We start from the raw sequence: 22,115 nt of genomic DNA, 5'->3' as shown, positions 1-22,115 counted from the left end.
TATCCAGCAATGACAGCACATGGATTTAATCAAAACTCTATCCATTAACTTTTTCACAGATTAACTGATATTCCTCTAACTTCAGCAATGTATACTACATGTAGGCCTACTACTATTTCTGTATGAAAATGAATCCACATACGGTACTATGTTTCAGGTAAATTTCCCTTCAACAACCTGCAGTTAGAGACAATACAAATCTTCATAGAATTTGGTTTTCAAAAAATTAACACCCTGTTCATTATCTCATTCTCAAGTTGGAATGCCTTATTTAGGAGGGAGATGTTATATATCAAGTATATTTGCTTACTAGTATTTTTGTCATATATCTCTATATAATTCATAGTTAATCGCTGGACGTTAATTGGGCTGTCAAAAAATTAACACCCTGCTCATTATCTTATTCTCAAGTTGTATTGCCTTATTTAGGAGGGAGATATTACATATCAAGAATATTTGCTTATTTTTGTTATATATCTCTGTATATAATTGGGTTACTACCAAAGAGATACCGGTACTGCTAGTTATCTCTTTGGCTGCATGATAACAGGCTTTGACAGCCGTGTTGGTGAAGAGAGTGGTATCCGTTTTATCTGTTAAAAGAACCTACACAATGTCCCTTGTTCATCCCTCTTCTTGCACTGGCCTGCTTGTCGACGAGCTTTTTACCAGTCTGTTAGCTGTGCATTCTTAGCACCCGAAAATCGACTGAAGCATTTGCGTTGTGTTGTCAGGGATACTAGCCCGCATATTATTGCGAAAATGCCGGTTACTCTTCGAGCAAAATGTCTCATAGTTGGTAAGAACAGTAATAATACGAAATTTATAACCAAAAGATTTCATTGACGTGGTTTTGCTCTTTGCCATCGAAATATATTGCAAAACATGTCGCCTATCGACTAGACTATCGCCAGAACGTTTGCCTTAGTCCGACTTATCGAGTTTTCTGTTATCGTTGATTTGCCGTTCTGTGCATGTTTGTCGTTGAGTCGATCGCTCGAGGGAGCAGTTTGCCAGTTAGAAACATGCACTTGAATACCAAAACTAGTCCACAGTGAATGTTGCCTCGCAGTCCCTCAGTTACTCTATACTTTAAGAGTAATTCTAAGACGTCCACAGGCACGAAATAACAAATAACGTGGCTAGAAATATCAGCTGATGGAACAGCAGCTGCCTTTTAAACAAAAAGTAGACATAAATAAAATATTACTTATTAGGCCCTAAATTAATTTAAAGACAGCGTTCTAAAGATTAACGTTAGTTATTTCAATGATCATTGAGAAACTTGCCTTTATGGCTGTATAAAAGAAAGAGAGAGAGAGAGAGAGAGAAAACAGTGTTTTGAGGGACCCATCCATCCATTCTGATAAAATTTGATAGGGGCCTGTTTCTAGATGTCTACTGAGTAGAACCATTTAAATCATTCTGATGCCCTACCATGTAACAGATTTTTATTTGACTCTTGTGAGGTGAGCATGCATGGTGCATGGTGAGCTGTGATTTTATTACTTAATATAAATTAATCTTCCAGCAACTATCAAATTTAGATCTAAAAAAATAGAAAATAATACAGAAAATACTAGAAAATAATACAGTTCTACTAGAGCTAGAGACAACTAGAGTAGTAGTAGTGTTATACCTGTCATTTTATCATATAATTTGTCACAGACCACTTTGTTACATGTCACATGTAATTGTAAATACACAGTGAATAGACAATTCTAGTTCTTTATAAAAAAAAAAAAAAAAAAAACTTGACCATGCTGGTAACTGGACTAAAACTTGACTCCTCATCATCATAATAGTAAGATTAAGAATCAATGTGCTGCTGCTGTGAAAGCCCTTATATTCGTGAGGGTTTAACTTTCTTAAATTTTGCGAGTCACTGCACTGTTGGGTTATGAATTTAACAACACATAAAAATATTGCCATGTGCTACGCTAGGGTTACTACATGTACATGAGACCTAGGCTGCGTTTATCAACTTTCCCCTGTTTAAACGGCTTTCGATAGCCCTTTCGATAGCCCTTTCGAAAGCCCTTTCCATAGCCCTTTCCTTTCCAAAGTCCTGACTGCCTGTACTATTAATGTGCCGCTTATTTTCTAAGAAGGGACGGCAAAAAGCAATTACCATCATAAAGACATATCTTCCTTTGAGAGTGACGAGTCATGATGCAATGCCACATGAATCAATTGTCTTCCTACCTGTGAGGCAGCTCCAGTTTAGCACATACTTCAAATATTTCTGAGTGGCGGCATGAGACTTTGCCTGTTATCAACTTTCCCTTGTTTAAACGGCTTTTGATAGCCCTTTCCAAAGCCCTTTAGAAACGGCTTTCAAAATAGTTGCGTTTATCAACTCTCTTCGTGAACACGATTTTTTAACTGGCCTGTTACTGCACAGCTGCATTGCGCTATTCGATGCGAGGAAAAGTACAAGTACTGAAGTACAAGACTACAAAGCCGTTTCAAAACAGCTTTGCGTTTATCAACTTCCAAAAGGCTTTCACACACAGGTTTCTGAAAACCTGTTTAGGAAATCTGTTTGGATAGCCACAAATTTGGGGCTTTCGAAAAGGCTTTCCTAAAGGGCTTTCAAAACAGCTTTGCGTTCATCAACTCGTAAAAATTCCTTGAAAGCTGTGTGGATAACCTGTTTCTGCCGAGAAAGGAGAGTTGATAAACGCACCCTTTCATAAAGGCTTTCCTAAAGGGCTTTCAAAACAGCTTTGCGTTCATCAACTCGTAAAAATTCCTTGAAAGCTGTGTGGATAACCTGTTTCTGCCGAGAAAGGAGAGTTGATAAACGCACCCGTTTCATTTCAAAGGCTTTGCGTTCTAAAGGGTGGATAACTTTCTGCCGAAAAGGAGAGTTGATAAACAGCTTTGCGTTCATCAACTCGTAAAAATTCCTTGAAAGCTGTGTGGATAACCTGTTTCTGCCGAGAAAGGAGAGTTGATAAACGCACCCTTTCATAAAGGCTTTCCTAAAGGGCTTTCAAAACAGCTTTGCGTTCATCAACTCGTAAAAATTCCTTGAAAGCTGTGTGGATAACCTGTTTCTGCCGAGAAAGGAGAGTTGATAAACGCACCCTTTCATAAAGGCTAATATCTGTGACCTCCTCAGTTACTAAAATATCTGTACACGAAAATAAGAGCTTTTACAATTGCTACTACAACGTAGTATAGTACTACAGTACAGTTGTACCTACATAGGTCTGTAGCGTATGCTTGTATCCACCATCACTATGCTATCAACACAGCCTCCGGTCGGGATGTCAGCCCACCAGATTCTTGTACATTGCATATGTAGAATCTAAATGCATTTAAAAACATAATTTCTTAGTTACTGCTCGATCCCTTCAGTTTGATATTGTATGGTTTTGTTTGTCTGATTTTCTTCACAGGGGACTCTGCAGTTGGCAAGAGTGCTTTGACTCAAGTCTTTCACAGCGATGGGTCACACTTTCCCAAGGCATACTCTATGGTAAATAATAACATAGGTTGTGTTATTTTATAAGCAGCTCACTTTCACAACCTTTAATGATATGCATAGTTTTGTGGCATTGTAGTTGAAACATGAATGCTACTCTGACTATCATTAACTGTGAGATATAGTCATTTTTGGAATTCCAGCTTTTTACACACACAAAAAAAGGAAAAAGAAAAAAACGAAAAAGAATTGCTCAATTTTGCAGGAAATAAGTTCATTCATCCTTTAGAGTGCCCCTACCCTCCAAACAAGTCCTTCAAGGGAAAGTCATCCTGACATTATGTTACTTTGAATGGAAAAAAAAAAACTAAATTAGTAAAAATTTGGGAGAACAATTAGACACATGAAAAAAAGCTATGAACTCAAAATTTAGAGGGTAAGATGAATAAGCAACTCTGTCTGATGTAGATGTTGAGCAGCTTTCCATTTTTTTTAACACAAAATTTCACTAGTTTTCATTTTTCTCAAGTATTTGGGCACGGACAAAACTTGTCTGCTGATTAGAACATTAAAAATGCACTCATAGTTTATATCAAGAGCAGGTCTGATGATTTTTTTTCCTTTGGAGAAAAATGCAAAAACAAAATATAACATGAAACTTTTGAATGGAATATCATATCTTCTTCAAATTTGAACTGATATGTTCTACTAACATTGCTGCATTCATTCAATCCACATGTATATTTGGGCTTTATTTCCCTTTTAGTTGTTTTCCTTATGTGGTATACTACTTGCATTTTTCTTGATTCCTTTACAGACTGTTGGAGTTGAGCTGTGTGTGAAGAACATTAACATTCCAGAGACCAATGACAGCGTGGTAAGTGTGCAGCTGCTATTGGGTGGTATCAATATTTGGAGCGACACTCATGAAAGTAGGGAAGACACACACTTTTCCTGGTCTAGTCTGAAGTTAGGTAAAGCCATCTAAGCACCACTGGTTGTAAGACTTTAATGCAACAGTTAATTGCGTGTTTCATATACTGTAAAAGTGAATATTTTCGTGCCACTAAGTTTTTCACGCTCAGCCGGGCAAGAAGAGTTTCACATATTTTTAATTCTGTGAAATCAAAACATCAACTACTGGAACAAATGGTAAGCAAAAATATTCCCATGCTTTTATTTTCGCGCTAGGTTCTGGTTGCGCGAAATGCACGAAAATGTCCACTTTTACAGTAGATCATGATCACTAAAATCGTATTTGGCAGTTCAGGTATTATATTGAATCTTCAGTCTTCTCTTTGCAATATGAGTAATTTTTGTAACAATGGTTAAAATGGACAAAACATTGGCAATGAATTGTCCATTGGTTATTTCTACTGGATGCAAAACAACACCTATGAACGGTCCTGTGTTAGAGGCAAGTTATACCTTTTTCCCCTCTTCTGTTGTGGTTCATTCCACTTTTACTTCTGTTTTCCAGGAATTGTACATCTACGATGTGGCAGGCAAGGAGATGTTCTCAGACTATGTGCAGCAAGCTGTAAGTCTAGCATACCTCAAACCCAAGAAAAATAAATAAATAAATTAACCCAAGCAACAAAAAAAAAAATTGCAGGTGCATTGTGAGTCAGTGGTGACTCAAGGGCTAAATATGTATCGCGTACATTTAAAATGAGTGCTGCAATTTTTGTTTTTAATGATACAAAGCCCAGACAGAATTTTCAAATTACATGGAGTAGAAGACTGGCCGAAAGACAAACTGATTTGTTGAACATGTGAAGTGCACATGGATTAACATTAACTGTGGTTTAAGAAGTGTGTCATTTTGTATACAGGTGTATCGTTCTATGAGAATAATCAAGTGAAGTACCAAGAGATGACTGAGCAAAATGTTTCCTGAATACATTCCTCCATTCCTAAATTATTTCACATTTTGCTGAAAACTGTTTCAGTTTAAATAGTGTATTCAGTCTATGTTTACACAAAGTACTGTACCGGAAAGCATTCATGCGTTATCATGGAGTACAGAAGAAAGTCAAAGAGTAATGCGATTGACACCTGAATGAAGTGAAAAACTGCAATTTTCATAACACACCTGACACCAAGTAACAAGTGATGCCAAAGAGGACGCTGTGAACCAATATAGTAGTTCAGCCATTAAATACAAATTTAGACGTGGAGGTTGGAATGTGTGGCTTGATAAGACAGATGTGTATTATTGTTATTGTAATGTAGGTATATGATGGTGATGATGATGACAATGATGATCACCATCATAACTTTGATTACTTTTGTTCTTGTATCATCATAATTATTTTACTGTTAGTGTTAGTACATTTTATTAGCAGTAGTTGTAGTATCATTATAATAATTCGCAGCATTGTCAGTGCAATTATTATCATATTTATGATCATTGTTGATTACCAGTGGGATCACCCATCCGTGATGATGGTGGTGATGGACGTAACCAATGAAACCAGCTTCAGCAGCTGCAACCGTTGGATTGAAAGAGTCAAAGCCAAAGCTGGCCAGCACATACCAGGCAAGTACCCCTCCCTGACCCCCAGCCCCTAACCCCAACCCCAACTAATAAACCTGTAAATAGAATAGTAATATCCAAAATCAGAATGATCTCGTATACCAGTTTGAGTAAAGTTCAGATTACTTTTTATTTATAAGGGTAATATATATTTTATAGTCTTCATTGTCGAGTCCATGATGTATTCTTTGTATGCAAAAAGTGCTGACTGAAATCAGTTAAAGCTTTTAAATCATGACAATTACGATTTAAAAGTTTATCAACACTAAAGGTCCTTACTCCTTGAGCATTAAAAAAAATTGTGTATGTCTCCTTTTTATACTTAAACTGTCTTTCATACTGTCTGCCCCCAGCTCTCATAGGCTTATAATGAAAAAAGAAAAGAAGCTGCGACAGTTGTTTTTTTTTCTTTTAAAAAAAATGCATATCTGGTACTAGTATTTAGCTTGTCTAGCACAGTGTCAAAAAATCTGCCGTATTTGTTTTGAAAAAAACAAAAAACAAAAAAAAACTGAATCTAGACATTCCATCACCACTTGATTTTTGCAGGTGTGTTTGTGGCTAACAAGATTGACTTGGACAACAGAAGGGTGATTATGAAGGAGAAAGCCCAGGAGATGGCCAACAGCAAAGGACTGGAGTACTTTGAATGTTCAGCAGTAAGTCTCCTCTATTTTCCCTCTCAGTCCTCCTGCTTTTAGCCCTTTTCATTGATTGGCCACTCCTCTGTGGGCAAACCATAATTCATAGAGCTTTCATACTGTGAGCTCATCATATAACAAACATCAGCCGCATGCAAACCCCCGTAAATGTGTTCGTGTGGTTTCTTGTGATGGGTAACTTTTAGCACCCTGTGCAAATTCATGTTCTGATGAGAGCATTTGTGTGCAAAACTTAATATTTTATGAACATTGGCATGTTTTCATTTTGGTAATTGTTCAGTCGAACACAAAATTTGTGAAAACTGCAAAATATGTGATATTTACAGTAGACTGAATAATAATGACTGTCTGTGTAAGGTCTGGTATAGGGAGCATAATTTCAGTACATCCCATGACATGGTAAGTTTTGGTTTGCCAGTGTTAGAATTGCTCATATGTGGGAAATTCACGTCACCTTTTCTCTGCTTTGTAGAGTATATTGTGTGACATATCGAACTTATTTCATCTACCCAATGACCTAGAAACTTTCTGGAGCACTATGAAATGTGCATAGTGCAAGAGTACTGTATCAAATATCATGAGAGTTATTCATATATGAAAGGTTGACGCCTTAAAAGGCCCCTAATGAATCTACCCTAATGTCCTGTTTTCTCTTTTTTATATTCCTTTCCAGTTAATTTTGAATCTTATACAAAGATACTAATTTGGGTCAGAACAGTGCGTGTCAAAGTTTGATTCAAATCACCCTCCCAGTCAAAAAGTTAGAATCAACAAGCACTTCAAATGTCCTATAGTCTTAGCATGCTTCATGTTTGTGTGGGTCAATCGAGGATAAAACGGTCTAATTCAGTGGGACATTGTTGGACCTTTTGCCAAATGTTATGTTATCTGTTTAAGGGTCAACATTTTCAGCGGTAGTGATCTCATTTCTGCATAGTCTCTCCCCCCCCCCCCCCCCCCCATGGTGCTCTGGAATGAAGGCTAATGCTGTTTCCTTTCCATAATTGTTCCGCCACTGCCAACAGAGAGAGCAGGATAACGTGGAGGCGCCCTTCTACTATCTGGCCAACGCTTTCTACAAGCTCTACCATGAGCGGCTGGAGGTCATGAAGACAATTGCATCGTGATGAAAGCTTTTTTTCCTATGACTGTTGACACCTCGCAAGCAGGGAAAGCACAAAAGTTGGTCCTTGTCATAGCGTACGGCTTGGGTATTGTGGTGGATCGACAACCTACAGAGGGCGTCAGGTGTAGTTAGAGCATTCTTCTGTCCAAGCCCTGTAGTCAATTACTGCTTTTGCCTTTCCTGACAGGACAGCCGTTGGCCGTGAAAAATTTATTTAGCGTTCAATTCTCACCTTGAAACACTTTGCTTCATTATAGGTATTGAAGAACACCAGAAAAACAGTGTGACTGTTTTACTCCAGTAGTCTTGGGAAAGTGAGTACATGAGTAGTATCTTTCCAACAGTTGGAGGTTTACATCTGTGATTTTATGAAATACATTCATCTTTTTAAGGATTGGTTTTTAAAACAGATTTGTTGCTGAAAACTTAAACTAAAGAGAAAAGAGAGTTATGATAGGTTAGCTATGCAACTCTGTCTATGTTAATCACGAAGTTGGCAAACATAGAAACACACTCAACTTGCTTGGGGGGTCTCCCAGTCATTGCCATGTACCACTGACGTAAAGTTGATTGACTGTAGTGTGTACCACCAAACCATGAATGTCATGCAAACATGAACTGACATCTTTTGATGTATCATCATGACAAGTTTCCACAAAACCATGGAGGCGACTGAGTCATGTCCTGATGAGGTTTAGCAGGGTTCGAAACGATGGTCCGCTGGCCATTGGCCACCCAAAATCACGTCGGACTAGCTAAAAATCATAAAATTCTGAAGTTACTAGTCCGTCTGGCTAGCCAAAATATTGCTTCAGTGTCAAAAGATTCTAAGTAGTCCGCCTGGCTAGTTAAAAAAAAAGTTAAGTGAGACCCCTGTTTAGTATGCATGTTATAAGGTATCAGTAATGACTTGTGGTGGTCCACTACATGTTTGAGTTGTACAGACTTGTGCCCCCCCCCCCCAAAAAAAAAAAAAAAAATGAAAATAAGCTCCGCCTTTGATTGTAGTTGTAGCTCATGTTGCATAACAAGATAACACAGATATTTTTCAAGCACTTCAGTCAATATCTGAAGCCACAGAACACAAATACATGTATTCAATTTGCAGTTCAGCTACTTCTCTTTACAAGCAATTCAAAATCCTTGGCCTGGAGAAAAAGTGGAAAAGAAAAAACTTGGACTTGGAACATTGCAGCTGCTATTGTTCATTGGCACTGTAAAGAAGTTGAGTGACCATGTGATAAGGTGACAAGCCAAATGTGGAGTTCATTGTAGCTGGCAAACAGTCACCCTTGCCCGCATGACATTATTTCTATGAAGTCGACCATTAGAAGAGGTGACAACTTGTATGAGGTGGACATCTGCAAGTGTTACGTGTTGATTGAGAGTAAAAAAAGGCAGATTTATTGTGACTTCACTCCAGCCAAGGCCTTATGCAGGCACGTTTAATTTGATCTGTGCCAAATTAATGTGTGAGAGGTGAAATGTATTTCTGTATTAATGGGGTTGGAAATTGATTGCCTCAAATGAGCCATCAGGTCAGCACACCAAAGTTTAATAGTATCGATCCCTGATTTTCTCCTTTGTCACGTAATATAACGCCTAGTAAATCACTCCAAGGGTTTTCTTTGTTAGTTTCGTACCTTTTTCTACATGCTTTGGCCTTGCTCTGTAGGAGTGTGTCACTACCTTGTAAATTTATTTGTGTAAATTCTTTGAATTGTAAATGAATGTGTACTATGTATATATAAAGTGTGTGAATGTGTAATAAACTATTCAATGAAAGGTGTTGCTATCCAGTTCATACATTGTATGCACTAATCTTTCTTTCAGGTCACTTAAAATTGTAGAAGTCATTGAGTAAAATATTGTTAACACAAAAGTAGCGTGGGTGTAGTAGTATGATTCGAAGGCTTCAACCTCTGAATATGATATTCATGGCTCTCAGACATGGCTGCCCTGACATGAAGGCATCATGAAGGATTTCCAGCATGGAGCCTTATTTCACACAGTGGCATCTACATTGAAATTGCATGACAATATGAAATCATGTGCGTAAGACTGATAATATATATTCATTTCAATGTGGTAACAAGATTTCCCTTGTATGAATTTCAACATGCATTTTTGGGGGCAAAACTTACTCAATATACCATGCTAATTTTGGAAACATAGTATGAGATATCATTGTAGGCCCATGGAAATCTGAATTTATATACTGTACAATGTATTTATAATCAGAACAGGACCCCATTGCATAAAAAGATGCAATCAAACATAGTCAGGTATCATCCAATCAGAACAGAGTATTCAGTGACTTATGTTTGATTTTCTGACTTAAAGTTTGATCTCAACTTTTATGCAACAGGGCCCAGGTGCTTAAATGCAAGTTTAGAACGACATGCCTATAAAATCACTTTTCAATATACAGTACTCTTTGTTTGATGCTAACGTACGAGACAATTTTTTTTTCACCTGCAAGTGGGGCATAATGTGTATCAATAGTCTATGGTCTTGCATGTGTGTACATCAGTAACATAGGGACATCTGTTTGAACAAGATTTCATTATAACAAGAAAATCCTGCCAACTCCAGAATCTCTTTATAACAGGGTTTGCCTGTGCACAAATTGGTAAACCACATTTCCCCTAGAGTTATCAGTGCTCCCACAAAGTATGGACGCGATACTAAATTAGCCATAACTAAACCAAACTACACCATGAAGCATTCAAAGACAGTGCACTAAAAAAAAGAAAAAAGAAGCTTTTTGCTTGGAAATGGGCAGATGATACCCCTCTCAATTCATAACACACTATTCATAGGAGAAGCCAAATTTTATCAACACAGAGGTACATGTAACATTTTATTATGGCATATCCCATTATCTTGTATATGCCACCATTTATTAACAGCTCTTAGAAACTATGTTCATCTATGATAAATGCTTCTTTTGGCATTATTACAATTAAATACACTTGTGTGAGGACATCACTGATACATACTACATGCCAGTGGCGGATCTAGGTAGGGGCACGCCCCCTTTTATCTCTCATATATTTTTTTTTTAACAGAAGAGATTAAAAAAAAAAAAGATGGGGGGGGGGGATGTGCCCCCACTTTAATTTTGTAAAGGCGCCCCTCTTTCACAGAATTCCTGGATCCGCTCCTGCATCCAACTGTAGACATAGGACAGAGATAAGATGGCAAAGGCCCACTTTACTGTTACATCACCATGGCTCTGTTGCATAAAACACTGATTTAACTGTAAGTCTCCAGTATTTGAAGTGACATCGCTATTAGTCAATCAGAATTTGAAAAATCAGAGCTGCACATTTCAATAGGCCAGTTCACCAGTATATCAAATTTATGGCTATTTCTCAATATGGACCCGAGTTAAACAAAATATGTATACCATCAACTAATACATATTTGATGCATTTGAAGGTTTGGAATGGACTGTGCATTACGATAGTTGGTGTTATATGAGGCATGCTTTCTGATTGTGTGTGTGTGGGGGGGACTCTTATATGCATACAATTTGAATACATTGGTAAACTAGCCTTTTTCTGACTTCCAGTCAATCAACACTTCCAGGCAACATAGCGCGGATTACATTGCATACAGTAACTGTTCATAATCTTGTGTTTCACCATAACCAAACAAAACAATTCTTGCAGGTGCTAACACAACACAGTGTCTTTCTTTACACAGCTGCCAACATCAAAATCTGTATCTTACAAGTTTGCACTTCATTTGTATCCATACATACAAGTTCGCTCACACTCTATAACAAATAAGGTTGCTGTTGCATGCTCTACTCTAGAATGCATTATATTAACATGCTTCATGTCCAAGTGAAATCTGCCACCCTGGCATAAATTGTTGCCATCCTCCATCCTCCCTGAATTGCATGAAACCAGTGATAAAACAGTAATAATATTAAAGATAATATAAAGTTTTGGTACCTCAAAAGTTTCCCTGAGTTTCCTTGTCTTAGTTTGTGTTTCAGGTTAAAGTACCTTTCATATAACTAACACTGTGAGACTTACTTGCCCCAAAGTGCTCTCACGTCTTAGTAATCATGCAATAATGGTTTCGTACCAGAGCAGAGCGGGCTCTGAAAAATTCGAATGAGCCGTTAGTTTGACTTGACGCGGTACCGCGACAATCAATATACACGTATTGTACGAAACCATTATTGCATGATTACTAAGACACGAGAGCACTTTGGGGCGAGTAAGTCTCACAGTGTTAGTTACGTATGAAAGGTACTTTAACCTGAAACACAAACTAAGACAAGGAAACTCAGGGAAACTTTTGAGGTACCAAAACTTTATATCATCTTTATAAGTAGGTACGAGGTTGCATGCTGTCTTACAACAATGCACCCTGCAGACACACAGTGCACTATATTCCTGAAGGAAGTAGGGTGTGGCGATCAGCCAAATTCATCACACGGACTTAGTTTTCATCCTCCTCAAAAGCATGTGTCCAACTGGAGTAAATTTCTGAATGTTTAACATACAAGAGTCTTGGTTGCAAAGCATGCTTACATGATTTGCCAAAAACATGCATACAAAATACAGAAGCAAGTGTGAGGGTCCATGTACATATATACACGTCACAGAAAGAGAAATTATGGGTGTGTATGTGTGATACACTAGAACATACTGGCACCTGAAAAACCTGGACTTGGCCAATACTGGCAGGTGGAATTTCATTTTTCTCTTTTTCAAATGTACAGACTGTATGTCAGCAGAAAACACATGTGAAAGTAAACAAATAAATAGATTCTAAGCTTGTGGACTTTGGACAAGAGGTAGCAAACATACAAATCTTGATTTTGAAGAGTAGTATATCAAATTCTTACTTTTCAACCATATCTTCTTCTTTTTTTTTTGGGGGGGGGGGTGGGATTTTCTAAGGTGTAGGTGTGTGATGACTTTACTGTGGTAACATAGGGACAGGTCACGTATCTAACGCTGCCATTTAACAATTATTCTCCCGTGTTTTCAGGGACCTTATTTTTATATTATGAGAATCTGGTAATACTTTAAAATCCTATTACTTTCCTCTCATTTTTGTTTGTTTGTTCTAACTTCAAAGAAATTTCACTGGTATATTCATTTAATTTTATCCTATTAATTGAAGTCAACATGAATATGAAGTGTATTCTCATATTCATAAATACTGATTGCTTTAATAGCTGGTGTCAACTTTACACAGAACACAACTGGCAAAACAGCACTAGTGAGCTAGCAGTGTTGCTTGGCTAAATGAAGGAGTCAATGGTGGCTTTGTTATGTGGAAGTGCAAGTCTATCAGGGAGTACTGACCCCTACGAATCTCAGCGCAGTTGTCAGTTGCACTAGAGACTGTACCACAAATAGTTGTAGCATCACAACTTACTGGTAGCTTAAATGATGGACCTTGACTTTTACCTCCAAAATGGGGAAGAACCAGTGCATATGGTCCGCAGATTCTGGCTTCTGGGTTTAAACTGATGACAAAATATGCATTTCTTCCACATCATAAACCTGTTGCCGGAAATAAGTTTACTGGTTACTTCTCATTATGTTTGCTGTGTACTGCCAGATAATTATGCCAATATTGTGTGCCTCTGAGACTGCTTTTTTAATCATTACAGATGTCCTCATTCTGTTTTTTTTTTCTACATATCTAAGTCACTGCCTGCAGCTTGAAAAAGTGGAAGATGATAATTATCATCAATGTCATCATCATCAATAGCTGTACATAAGCAAGTGGCACATGCTGTCCAACATCATCCCTCCATGCTGCTGAGTTTCAAAAAATGTTCTCCACTTCTGGTGACAATCGACATCTAATAGTGAATCACTAGATGTAAGGAATATGCTTACACAGACATCACAATATTGTGAGAGTTTATGGAATAAGCTGATGTCACATTGCAACCAGTTCGAACATTCCTTCCTCTTTCATTTCCAAGACAAGAGTCTTGACGAGGGACAGAAATGCAGAGTGCCCTCGTGTAGTCCCAGCCACCCACATCCGGGTCTATGTGGAAATGTTATCACAGAAAGCCAGTGACGTGATGGCCTTCTGGTGTCCTGTGAATTCCCTTTTGACCTCTCCCTCAGCAACACTCCACAGTCTTGCAGTCCTGTCAGATGAGGCTGAACAAATACAATAGAAACAGACAGATGTGATTGCTTGGCAGGGTGTTTGTGTGTATGTGTTTGGTTTGTAGAGTTCTCTAAAATGGCTGAAATTAGCAAAACATCATGTGCCAACTGTCAACAAGTATGAACCATGAATGTTTAATTCAAAGTGTGGATATCAAAAATTATTGGTAGAATAACAATTCAAAACTAGAGAAGCACTCTGAGAGCGCAGACCTCCGCCAAGCATGCAGCTTATTTCCATCACTGATCTTGTTCTTCCATAGCGATATCAGTGATTTCCACCCATACGTACTTATACCATGCTGAAAGTGTTTATAGTGTGCTGAAAGTCGCCCAATTTCCCAATATAGAAGCCTTTGTTATGTCATAAACCCTCAACTGCACGGCGCGCCTCGCCCTAGCAGCAACTAGAGCATGCACTTTAGTGCACACATGCAAACCTCATATACGCGCAGCCTGAACTCCCCAAGTTCATTGACCCTACCTGGCAAAATATAAAAAATCCTTCATAAATTCCCCCAAAATTCTCGGATCACTACCAAAAGTTAATTGTTTGTTACTTGTGTCACTCTCAACCTTTCCTGCAAGTTTCATCCCAATCCGTTATCTACTTTTTGAGTTATTTTGCGAACAACGAACAAACCAACAGGAACAAAAACATAACCTCCTCCCTTGGCAGAGGTAACTAGACCTTATATGAACAGGTGCATATTTGGACCACACACTGGAATGTACAAATTGTTTTGTGTCATTACAGTGGATACACCTAGCGTGCACTCTTGCACTCTATTGCATACGTCAAATGGTTCCATGACATTTGCTTCTGCGACAATTGCTCCCATGAAATGTCTGCATGCTAAGCCAAACATAAATTCTACCCACAAACATAATCCTAACCCTGATTCTAATCCTCATATCGAACTAAACCTAAAACTCTATCACAATCCTAACCATAAAATCCTTGGAGAACATAAGACTGGAGCAATTGTTGTAGGAGCAAATGTCATGTCACCATGTTAAATGTTCATCATAATCATCATCATCACCATCAATGAAATGTAACATTGTCAGCATCTCCATATTTCAGTGTCTGTTTAACTGTCAAAAATCACTGTTTATCATGAACCACTCATAATTGGTCACTCTTGCAGAGCAGTAAAAATACCATTAAAGGTTTATTCATTTTGGCTTCAAAAAAATGCTACATGCTCAACCACAGAAAACGAGGAGAATAAAAAACCGGTGATCACAGTTCTTTGATGCAATTCCAGTACTTCTTGGCCCAATGCCTGTGCTCTGCATGAACAGTACGTATACTAGACTGCATCAGCTGGGTGTGGCCACCCTATGCAGCAGAACTCCTTTTGATGCCTTGTGACACAAACATACCTGTGACGATGTACTGGGAGTCGGAAGAGAAAGCACAATCCCACACCCACTGCTGCATCTCCACACTTAACGTCGTCATGAGGGAGAAGTCCGCTGTCCTCCATATGCGCACAGTCTTGTCCCCGGATGTGGTTGCTAGGAGACTGTGAGCATCAATACATACATGTGTAAACATGATGATGATGATGAGGAGGAGGAGGAGGAGGAGGAAGAAGAAGAGGAAGGAAAGAAGAAAGAGTAGCATCACATTGGTGTCATATTTGTTTGTACAAAAGTAATTGCCTCCCATATTCACATTCTCTAATCTGTCTCTTTCCCTATAAATATTGTATTGTTTTTGTTTCGTTCTAACATTTACATCACGGACACGCAATTCAGCCTCTGGGCTGCTATGTACTTTCCTCGTGATGTAATAAACCAATGTCTGTCTATCTATCTATCCTTCTCCTTTATGGTGCTGTTTGCTCTAAGATTTGATGCTTGACAGTGTGGGTTTTTTTTTCCTTTTCCTCAGTGCTTGAGGCTGATAATGGTTTATTTGAGACTTTCTATCAATTTTGCCAAGTAACCTTTGATTTGCAATCTGACATGATATACCATCACATCATCCTGAATCCCCAAAACCACTCCACTTCATATCATGTCCGTGACCAAAGAAAAAACTGAAGTCCCTCTGCATTTCAAGCTAAAATCTAGATCATTACCTCTACTTCGTCCCCGCACCAACTCTTCACCCCTCCCCCAACCAAATATTTCTTTTCACATGAAAGCAAAACCTGTGGAAAAATAGAGTAGAGAACGATCTAGTGGGACTCACGTGCAATCCGGGCTGAACTTGCACTTGAGGGTGTACTTCTTGTGGGCAGGAATTTTTGTCTTTGGGTGGAGCTGAGAGAGGGCACCATCACCCTGTCCCTTGGTGATCCTCCACACATAGCAGTTGCCTTTATTATTGACAGCCGCCATGTGTGTTGCTTCGGGATCAATGGCTATTGACTGAATTGAGGCGTTCTGCTCTGGTACCTGAAGAAACAAACACAAAGGCAGCAACAAAACAGTTCATTTCATGTTTCAGATTAAGTGAAGACTCATAAGTTGTATCGATGCATGCAATAATTTTGATTTGGTGGAGTTCAGCCTAAAGGTATTGATCACAGCAGACAAAGATTTACTCTGAAAATATGTGATTACGTAGCTGCAGCATTATACCAGACCTCTGTTTCATGCTTAATAATTTCTTAATTTTCACCTTAACCCGTTGAGGACGAGTCCCCGAGTGTACTCGGGCAAGTGTCTATGGGAAATGCGTGTTGTACCAAAATCAGCCAGTCCTTACCAGGTTGAAAATTACCTCTTAAAACGATGTAAAAAAATGAAGCACTTAATACTTACACTGATCTCTCTCTCTAATAAAAGCTTGAACTGCCACACTCAGCTTGAAAAACTTTTGTTCCTGATTCCATTTACTGAATATTTGTGCGAAGTGCTGTTTAGTGCTTTAGAGTCACCCTGTGGAAGGGCTTTTACAGATCTCACTAGTACTTGGTGCCAAGGTGGATGGGGTTAGCAATAGGTGACAGACTCACCAGTTGTTCATTGTGACAACTCCTCAGGTCCCATATATGCACTGTTCCACTCTGGTCACCCACGATGAGCTCACCCTGTCAAGTCAATATATCAAAATCACATAAATCACAAATAAAAACACACACATAAAAAAAGAGAAATTGAAAGAATGGAAGTTTTGAGATGGATACATTGTGTGTGAGGCCCTCCCCATTAAGTGAAATCAGCTAGCTACTTAGACATTGAAGAGTATGGCCAAATTGCAGAGACAGATAAAAAAGGTAATCCTAATGAAATTCATTCTTCCACTAGCAGAATTATGATAGGTCAACTGAATAAGAAGTCTTTTGAAATTAGTAGAACAACAGGAAAGAAGTACGACTAATAGTTATATTGCTAATAAATGGAATTCACTGTGCATGCGCTGTAGTATGGCAATTGTGCTCTTAAAAAAATCAATTTCTCATCATCTGCACAAATTTGCTCAGCAGAAATGGAAAGGTGCTTGCAAAAATTTTAATCACAAGTAGATCGACATACCTGGTTGGGATGTAGGCAAGCACAGTTGACAGGAGCGTTGACTTGAAAGATCTTCTGACAGTGAAGATTATGTGCCCTGGAAAATAATCAAGTACACGTAGATATGTATCAACAAGAAACCACATGCACTCTGACTTTATCATAGTGGTTTAACATTTTTATTAAACATATGAGAAATATCTTTTGTTACAAATTGCCAAACATATGACTCACAGGGGATGTGAACTACAAATACTTTATTTGCAATTGATTCATACCTGATGCATGAGGAAAATAAAAACAAGGGTGTGGCATTGTAGAGTATTATCCTCTGGGAGGAACATGTAAGTTGTGGAAGGTGGAGAGGGACACAATTTTCTTCGGGTTCATTATGTCAATCTGGATATGTAAAGAAATGTTCACTACATATGGTGTACATGGAATAATGGGAGAAGCATGATACCACCACAATGACAAACTGCCATTTTAATACCTGAGGTCCCATATCCTGGCAGTGCAGTCCTCCCCACCAGTAAACATCCACTTTCCTTCCTCCTGAAAGCCAACCGCCGTCACATTCTTTGGGATGCCCTCGTAGTTTATGATGGGGGTCGTTTCGCTGGAGTTGATGTCATACATGCGGATGTGCTGGTAGCCTATGACGTTGGAATGATACAGAACGAAAAATTAGTGTAGCAGCCTAGAAAATCGCAACAGCTATCTAGCTATTAGGCACTTTTGAATGTAAAATCATGCACATAAATGTATTTTAGAATACACATTTATTTGTGCAGACAACACTTTCATAAAGCAATGACAGCATTGATTAGGTAGATTTCATGTATTCATTCAACACCCAAACTGTCCATTCATCCCATTACACATGCTGCCTTCTCTCATTCTCATCTACTTGCAAAGGAAATGTATGGATCTACTAATGGTTGGGACAAATACTTGGTTCCCATTTTGGTACATTAGCAATAGCATGTACTGGTACATGTAATGCAACACAACACTTTCAAGGAAACTATACAATGCAAAATGAGCCTAATCATAATGTTGCAAAAACTTGCTGGTATTTAAAAAATATATTTCAAAAAAGAAACAAACTAATGCATACTTGCCAACTCTACCGCTTTGGGCAGTAGACTACCGCTTTTTAGAGGTTTTGACCGGCCACCGATTTTCTCTTCTGATCTACCGATTTTGTAGCAAACCTACCATAAAATGAAATGGAAGTCATATTTTCCCTTCATTGTGCGTTGATTCCCTAAAATAAGCTAGTAATTAGAATACTAATAATAATTTCAAGGAACTCGTTCCTCAAAAACGCCGTATTCAGCCTTCTAATATGCACACATGTATGCACACTGCAGTGGGGCACTAGTCTCTTACCTGTATCATATCTCCATGTACGTACGTGCAATACTTACTGTACATGTGTACGTGTAGCTAGAACCACGCATAATAGTAATGTTTTGGTAGCTCACGTTCTGCAAGAGTGAATGCTACGAATGGAAACCCTCCCAAACACTGCAGAAGAGAGCAAAATCTGCCACGTACAGGAATCTCACAGCCAGGTCATCTGCTAATTAATTTAGATTTGGTGAGGGCAACATATCTTATTCATCATACTAGCTCCACAATAGAAAGTACCCTAAAAGGGGATAAATTATTTGCCAATATGTTTGATTACTTTTTCACATATGCTTAGCCTACAAAAATTATTTACCAATAATTTTGTCTGATTCTATTTTTATATGCATAGTCTACAAAATAGTTCGTAGATTTACATGGATTATATGTTTTTTTATCAATACCAAGAACCCTTTAAAAAGGTTAAAAAGCATGCACCAAATCTCATATTTTGATATTGAAAAACAAAAAAGTCCACACCATGGGAGGGGACACCCCCCTCCCACACCCTTCCCCCCCCCCCCCCCTCGCGCGCAAGCGCGCTCAGGCTTGGTCGCTTCGCTCCCTCGCAAAATCTACCTCTTCAGGATTTCAAAATGTTGGCAACTATGCTAATGTTCTTATTTAATAGCTAGGCTCTATCCCTCTTTGTTAGATAAGGCTGAACATCTGTAATTAAAATGCTAGCTATCTTCTTTCTTTTTTTTTTTCATTTTCAAATGACAAACATAAACATACTGATGATCAGAATCATTTCTCTATAGTCCACAAGCATCAACCCATGTTTCTGCTTACCTGCTGCAGCCAAAAGACTTCTGTCTGGCGTTATTTCCAGATAATTCACTTGCTGCAAAAAGGAACATGAAATAATCAAAAGTTAGGAGCGAAACTGTACAGATCAACAACTAACATACAATCTGTGTAAATTAGTCAAGACTTGACACATGTAAAAGATCCCACTTCACTCATTCACTGCACAAAACAGGTTACTAACCTGGTTCAGAAGAGACAGACCCATCTACATATAACCAGTAAAGCAAGCTGCCCATAATTCAATCCTAATGCCGTCCAAGATTCAATCCTCAGCTACATTTAGAAACCTATGCTTTTGACTGTGAGTGTGGTCAAATTTTGGCACAGGAGGTCAAACCTTGGTGTGGGTTTTTTTTTACCTATCTACACAAATTCATCATCATCTTAAGGCTGCATAGCCCTGAAAATTGCCTATAAGAAAGAAGAAGTACGCAGATCTCCCTTTTGCAAAATGTGTACAATGGAAAGGGTACCACGTATCGGCAGGTACCTTACTATTGGCACCCCCTGCGTATCATAGCTGTTAGGGAACAGAACGAAGAAGTACGCGTGGGATTAAGCACCATAAGCTACAAAAAAATAATAATAATGAAGACACGAAAAACAAACTCATTAAACAAACTAACATATTTAACTAAATACGTTTCAGTTAAACATCCGCTTATTGCAATACTACGCATGACTGTGAAATTCACATGTATTACCTGTGGAGGAAGGGGTGTCGATGCCAAGGTGGCCTTTTAAGCCGTGCAAAGAAAATGCATCGCACACACTAAAATGGCGTTATTTCACTACGGATATTCAGAATCAACAAGACAGTCACGATATTCGAAACTGCAGTATTTATGGCATATTTGAGGCAAAATTTAGGCAAATTTGTTTTATACTTTTGGAATAAACAAGCTGCAGATCCTTAGGGTGACGATACAGTAGTTGGTACCCCCAGTTCAATCACAGTTATTCGTACACAGTGTAATGAAATGTAAAGCAAGCCACCTATAATTCCACAATAATGCTGTCCAAAGTTCGACTGCCAGCAACATGTAAAACCCATGCTTTTGCATGAGGTTGAAATTTAGTACAGGAGGTTGAGCCTTGGTGCAGGTTTTTGTTAACATTTTTAACAGACATTATTCAAGTGCGACAATACTCTGCAAGAGGGATGCACTAAACTTATTCTTCTTCTTCTTCTTCTGTAGAAGTGCATCCTTCATAGTTGAAGATCAGCGCACTGCAGAGTGGTGTGCATGCCGTCATGGCACTTGAGAGAGAGACGGGCCCTCATATCAAGGGCCAATCATTATTTACATAAAGTGAACAATACATTGTGCAGTAATATGTGCATGTGAGTGCTGCTAAAAATTTTCGGCATGACTGGATGCTAGATGAGGGCTTCCCTCAATGCCTTGTTAAAGACATCGAGTGATGGGAAGATTGCAGGATCCTTCTTCAGGTTGTTCCATTCTCTGCAGGTGCTGTGAAAGAAGGATGAAGAGAGAACTTGTTAGTTGTGAGCTGGAGTGTGGGATCCAGAATCGGCTAGCATGGCCTCTGGTATTTGACGTCAATGGTGTGAGATGGTCCTTCCAATCAATATCAACTAGGTTGAACCATATCTTGTAGAGCATCGCTAGCCGACTGTGCCGACATCTGCTCTGCACTTGGATTGGAAGTAGACCTACCTACAACAAGATTTTACAAATTCAGTTCTGATTAATGGCAATAATGCTATCAAATGAATAACGGGTTAGATTTGAATGATCATCCTTCTTTTTTCTGCAAATTCGTCTATCACATTTTCTAGCTATTTTCCAATAGTTTAAGATTACAACATGCCTGGCTTTAACTTAATTGTTAGATCATAAAGTGATACTGATACAATAGACTCTAACGTTGAGTGTTATAGATAAATCAGTTCGGGAAACCCACTCACAAGGGGGACGGGGTTACTTATAAGGGGGACGGGTTACTTATAAGGAGGGGCCCCCCTTGTGAGTGGGTTTCCCGAACTGAAATGTAATAGATACCGGTTTAAGACTAGAGTCTAGAAAAATAAACAATCAAAGTTTAGACTCTTCTTTTCCATGTCAATGCCCGGAAAATACCATCATCTTTCATTCATTCATAGCCAATCATGCCAATAGGCAATCTTTGTGTGTTGGTTGGTAATTAAGCTCACTCATCATATCAGCGACAGTGTTTATCAGTCACTGACACTGGACACTGCACTGTCACTGTCACTGGAGAACTTACTGAATCCTGATGCTGCACAGTGCGATGGCAAATCCCCGTGTGTGCTTGCCAGAATCGGATGGTTTGATCGTAACCAGCTGTGGCCAAAATGATTTGATCACTCGGGTTTCCCATGCTGAGTATATCTAATCACTTTTCGGCTGTCGAAATTATACAACACAGATTCTTTCCGACCGACGCAATAAGTGGAAAAGGCCTGTAAAAGGTAGCGTGTCGGTAGACGTCTAACGTTTGC

The 22,115-nt window shown here is 38.7% G+C and overlaps 2 protein-coding genes across 2 annotated transcripts; one reads left to right on the top strand and one right to left on the bottom strand.

The window, feature by feature from the left end:
- Positions 1-756: 756 nt before the first annotated feature.
- Positions 757-8,028, top strand: LOC139725136 (intraflagellar transport protein 27 homolog). The gene is made up of 7 exons (XM_071636222.1): positions 757-799; positions 3,408-3,487; positions 4,251-4,310; positions 4,914-4,973; positions 5,861-5,975; positions 6,522-6,631; positions 7,660-8,028. Exons 1-7 carry the CDS (start codon positions 763-765, stop codon positions 7,759-7,761), a joined length of 564 nt encoding a protein of 187 aa, XP_071492323.1. The 5' UTR covers positions 757-762; the 3' UTR covers positions 7,762-8,028.
- A 4,085-nt stretch (positions 8,029-12,113) lies between these two features.
- LOC139725135 (target of rapamycin complex subunit LST8-like) lies at positions 12,114-22,083 on the bottom strand. The gene is made up of 8 exons (XM_071636220.1): positions 21,881-22,083; positions 19,610-19,661; positions 17,892-18,054; positions 17,420-17,495; positions 16,900-16,974; positions 16,131-16,336; positions 15,314-15,456; positions 12,114-13,915 (listed from the first exon to the last, which is right to left on the bottom strand). The coding sequence occupies exons 1-8, from the start codon at positions 21,992-21,994 to the stop codon at positions 13,797-13,799; spliced, it is 948 nt and encodes a 315-aa protein (XP_071492321.1). The 5' UTR covers positions 21,995-22,083; the 3' UTR covers positions 12,114-13,796.
- Between the last annotated feature and the right edge of the window lie 32 nt (positions 22,084-22,115).

Source organism: Diadema antillarum, unplaced genomic scaffold (genome assembly GCF_040938485.1).
Source record: "Diadema antillarum isolate AM-2024a unplaced genomic scaffold, OU_Dant_1.0 seq00000016_RagTag, whole genome shotgun sequence".
In the NCBI taxonomy this organism is placed as follows: Eukaryota; Metazoa; Echinodermata; class Echinoidea; order Diadematoida; family Diadematidae; genus Diadema; species Diadema antillarum.
The sequence above is the reverse complement of the archived record's forward strand: the minus strand, read 5'-3'. Positions and strand labels throughout refer to the sequence as shown.

What these genes read in the sequence shown, in the direction of transcription:
- LOC139725136 (XM_071636222.1), top strand. Translation starts at nt 763, where the DNA reads ATGCCGGTTACTCTTCGAGCAAAATGTCTCATAGTTG. An exon ending in TTCCCAAGGCATACTCTATG is followed by an intron (nt 3,488 to 4,250) that starts GTAAATAATAAC and finishes ATTCCTTTACAG; the next exon opens with ACTGTTGGAGTTGAGCTGTG. An exon ending in CAGAGACCAATGACAGCGTG is followed by an intron (nt 4,311 to 4,913) that starts GTAAGTGTGCAG and finishes TCTGTTTTCCAG; the next exon opens with GAATTGTACATCTACGATGT.
- LOC139725135 (XM_071636220.1), bottom strand. Translation starts at nt 21,994, where the DNA reads ATGGGAAACCCGAGTGATCAAATCATTTTGGCCACAGCTGGTTACGAT. An exon ending in GCCAGGATATGGGACCTCAG is followed by an intron (nt 17,496 to 17,891) that starts GTATTAAAATGG and finishes ATTATTTTCCAG; the next exon opens with GGCACATAATCTTCACTGTC. An exon ending in GTTGTCACAATGAACAACTG is followed by an intron (nt 16,337 to 16,899) that starts GTGAGTCTGTCA and finishes TTGTTTCTTCAG; the next exon opens with GTACCAGAGCAGAACGCCTC.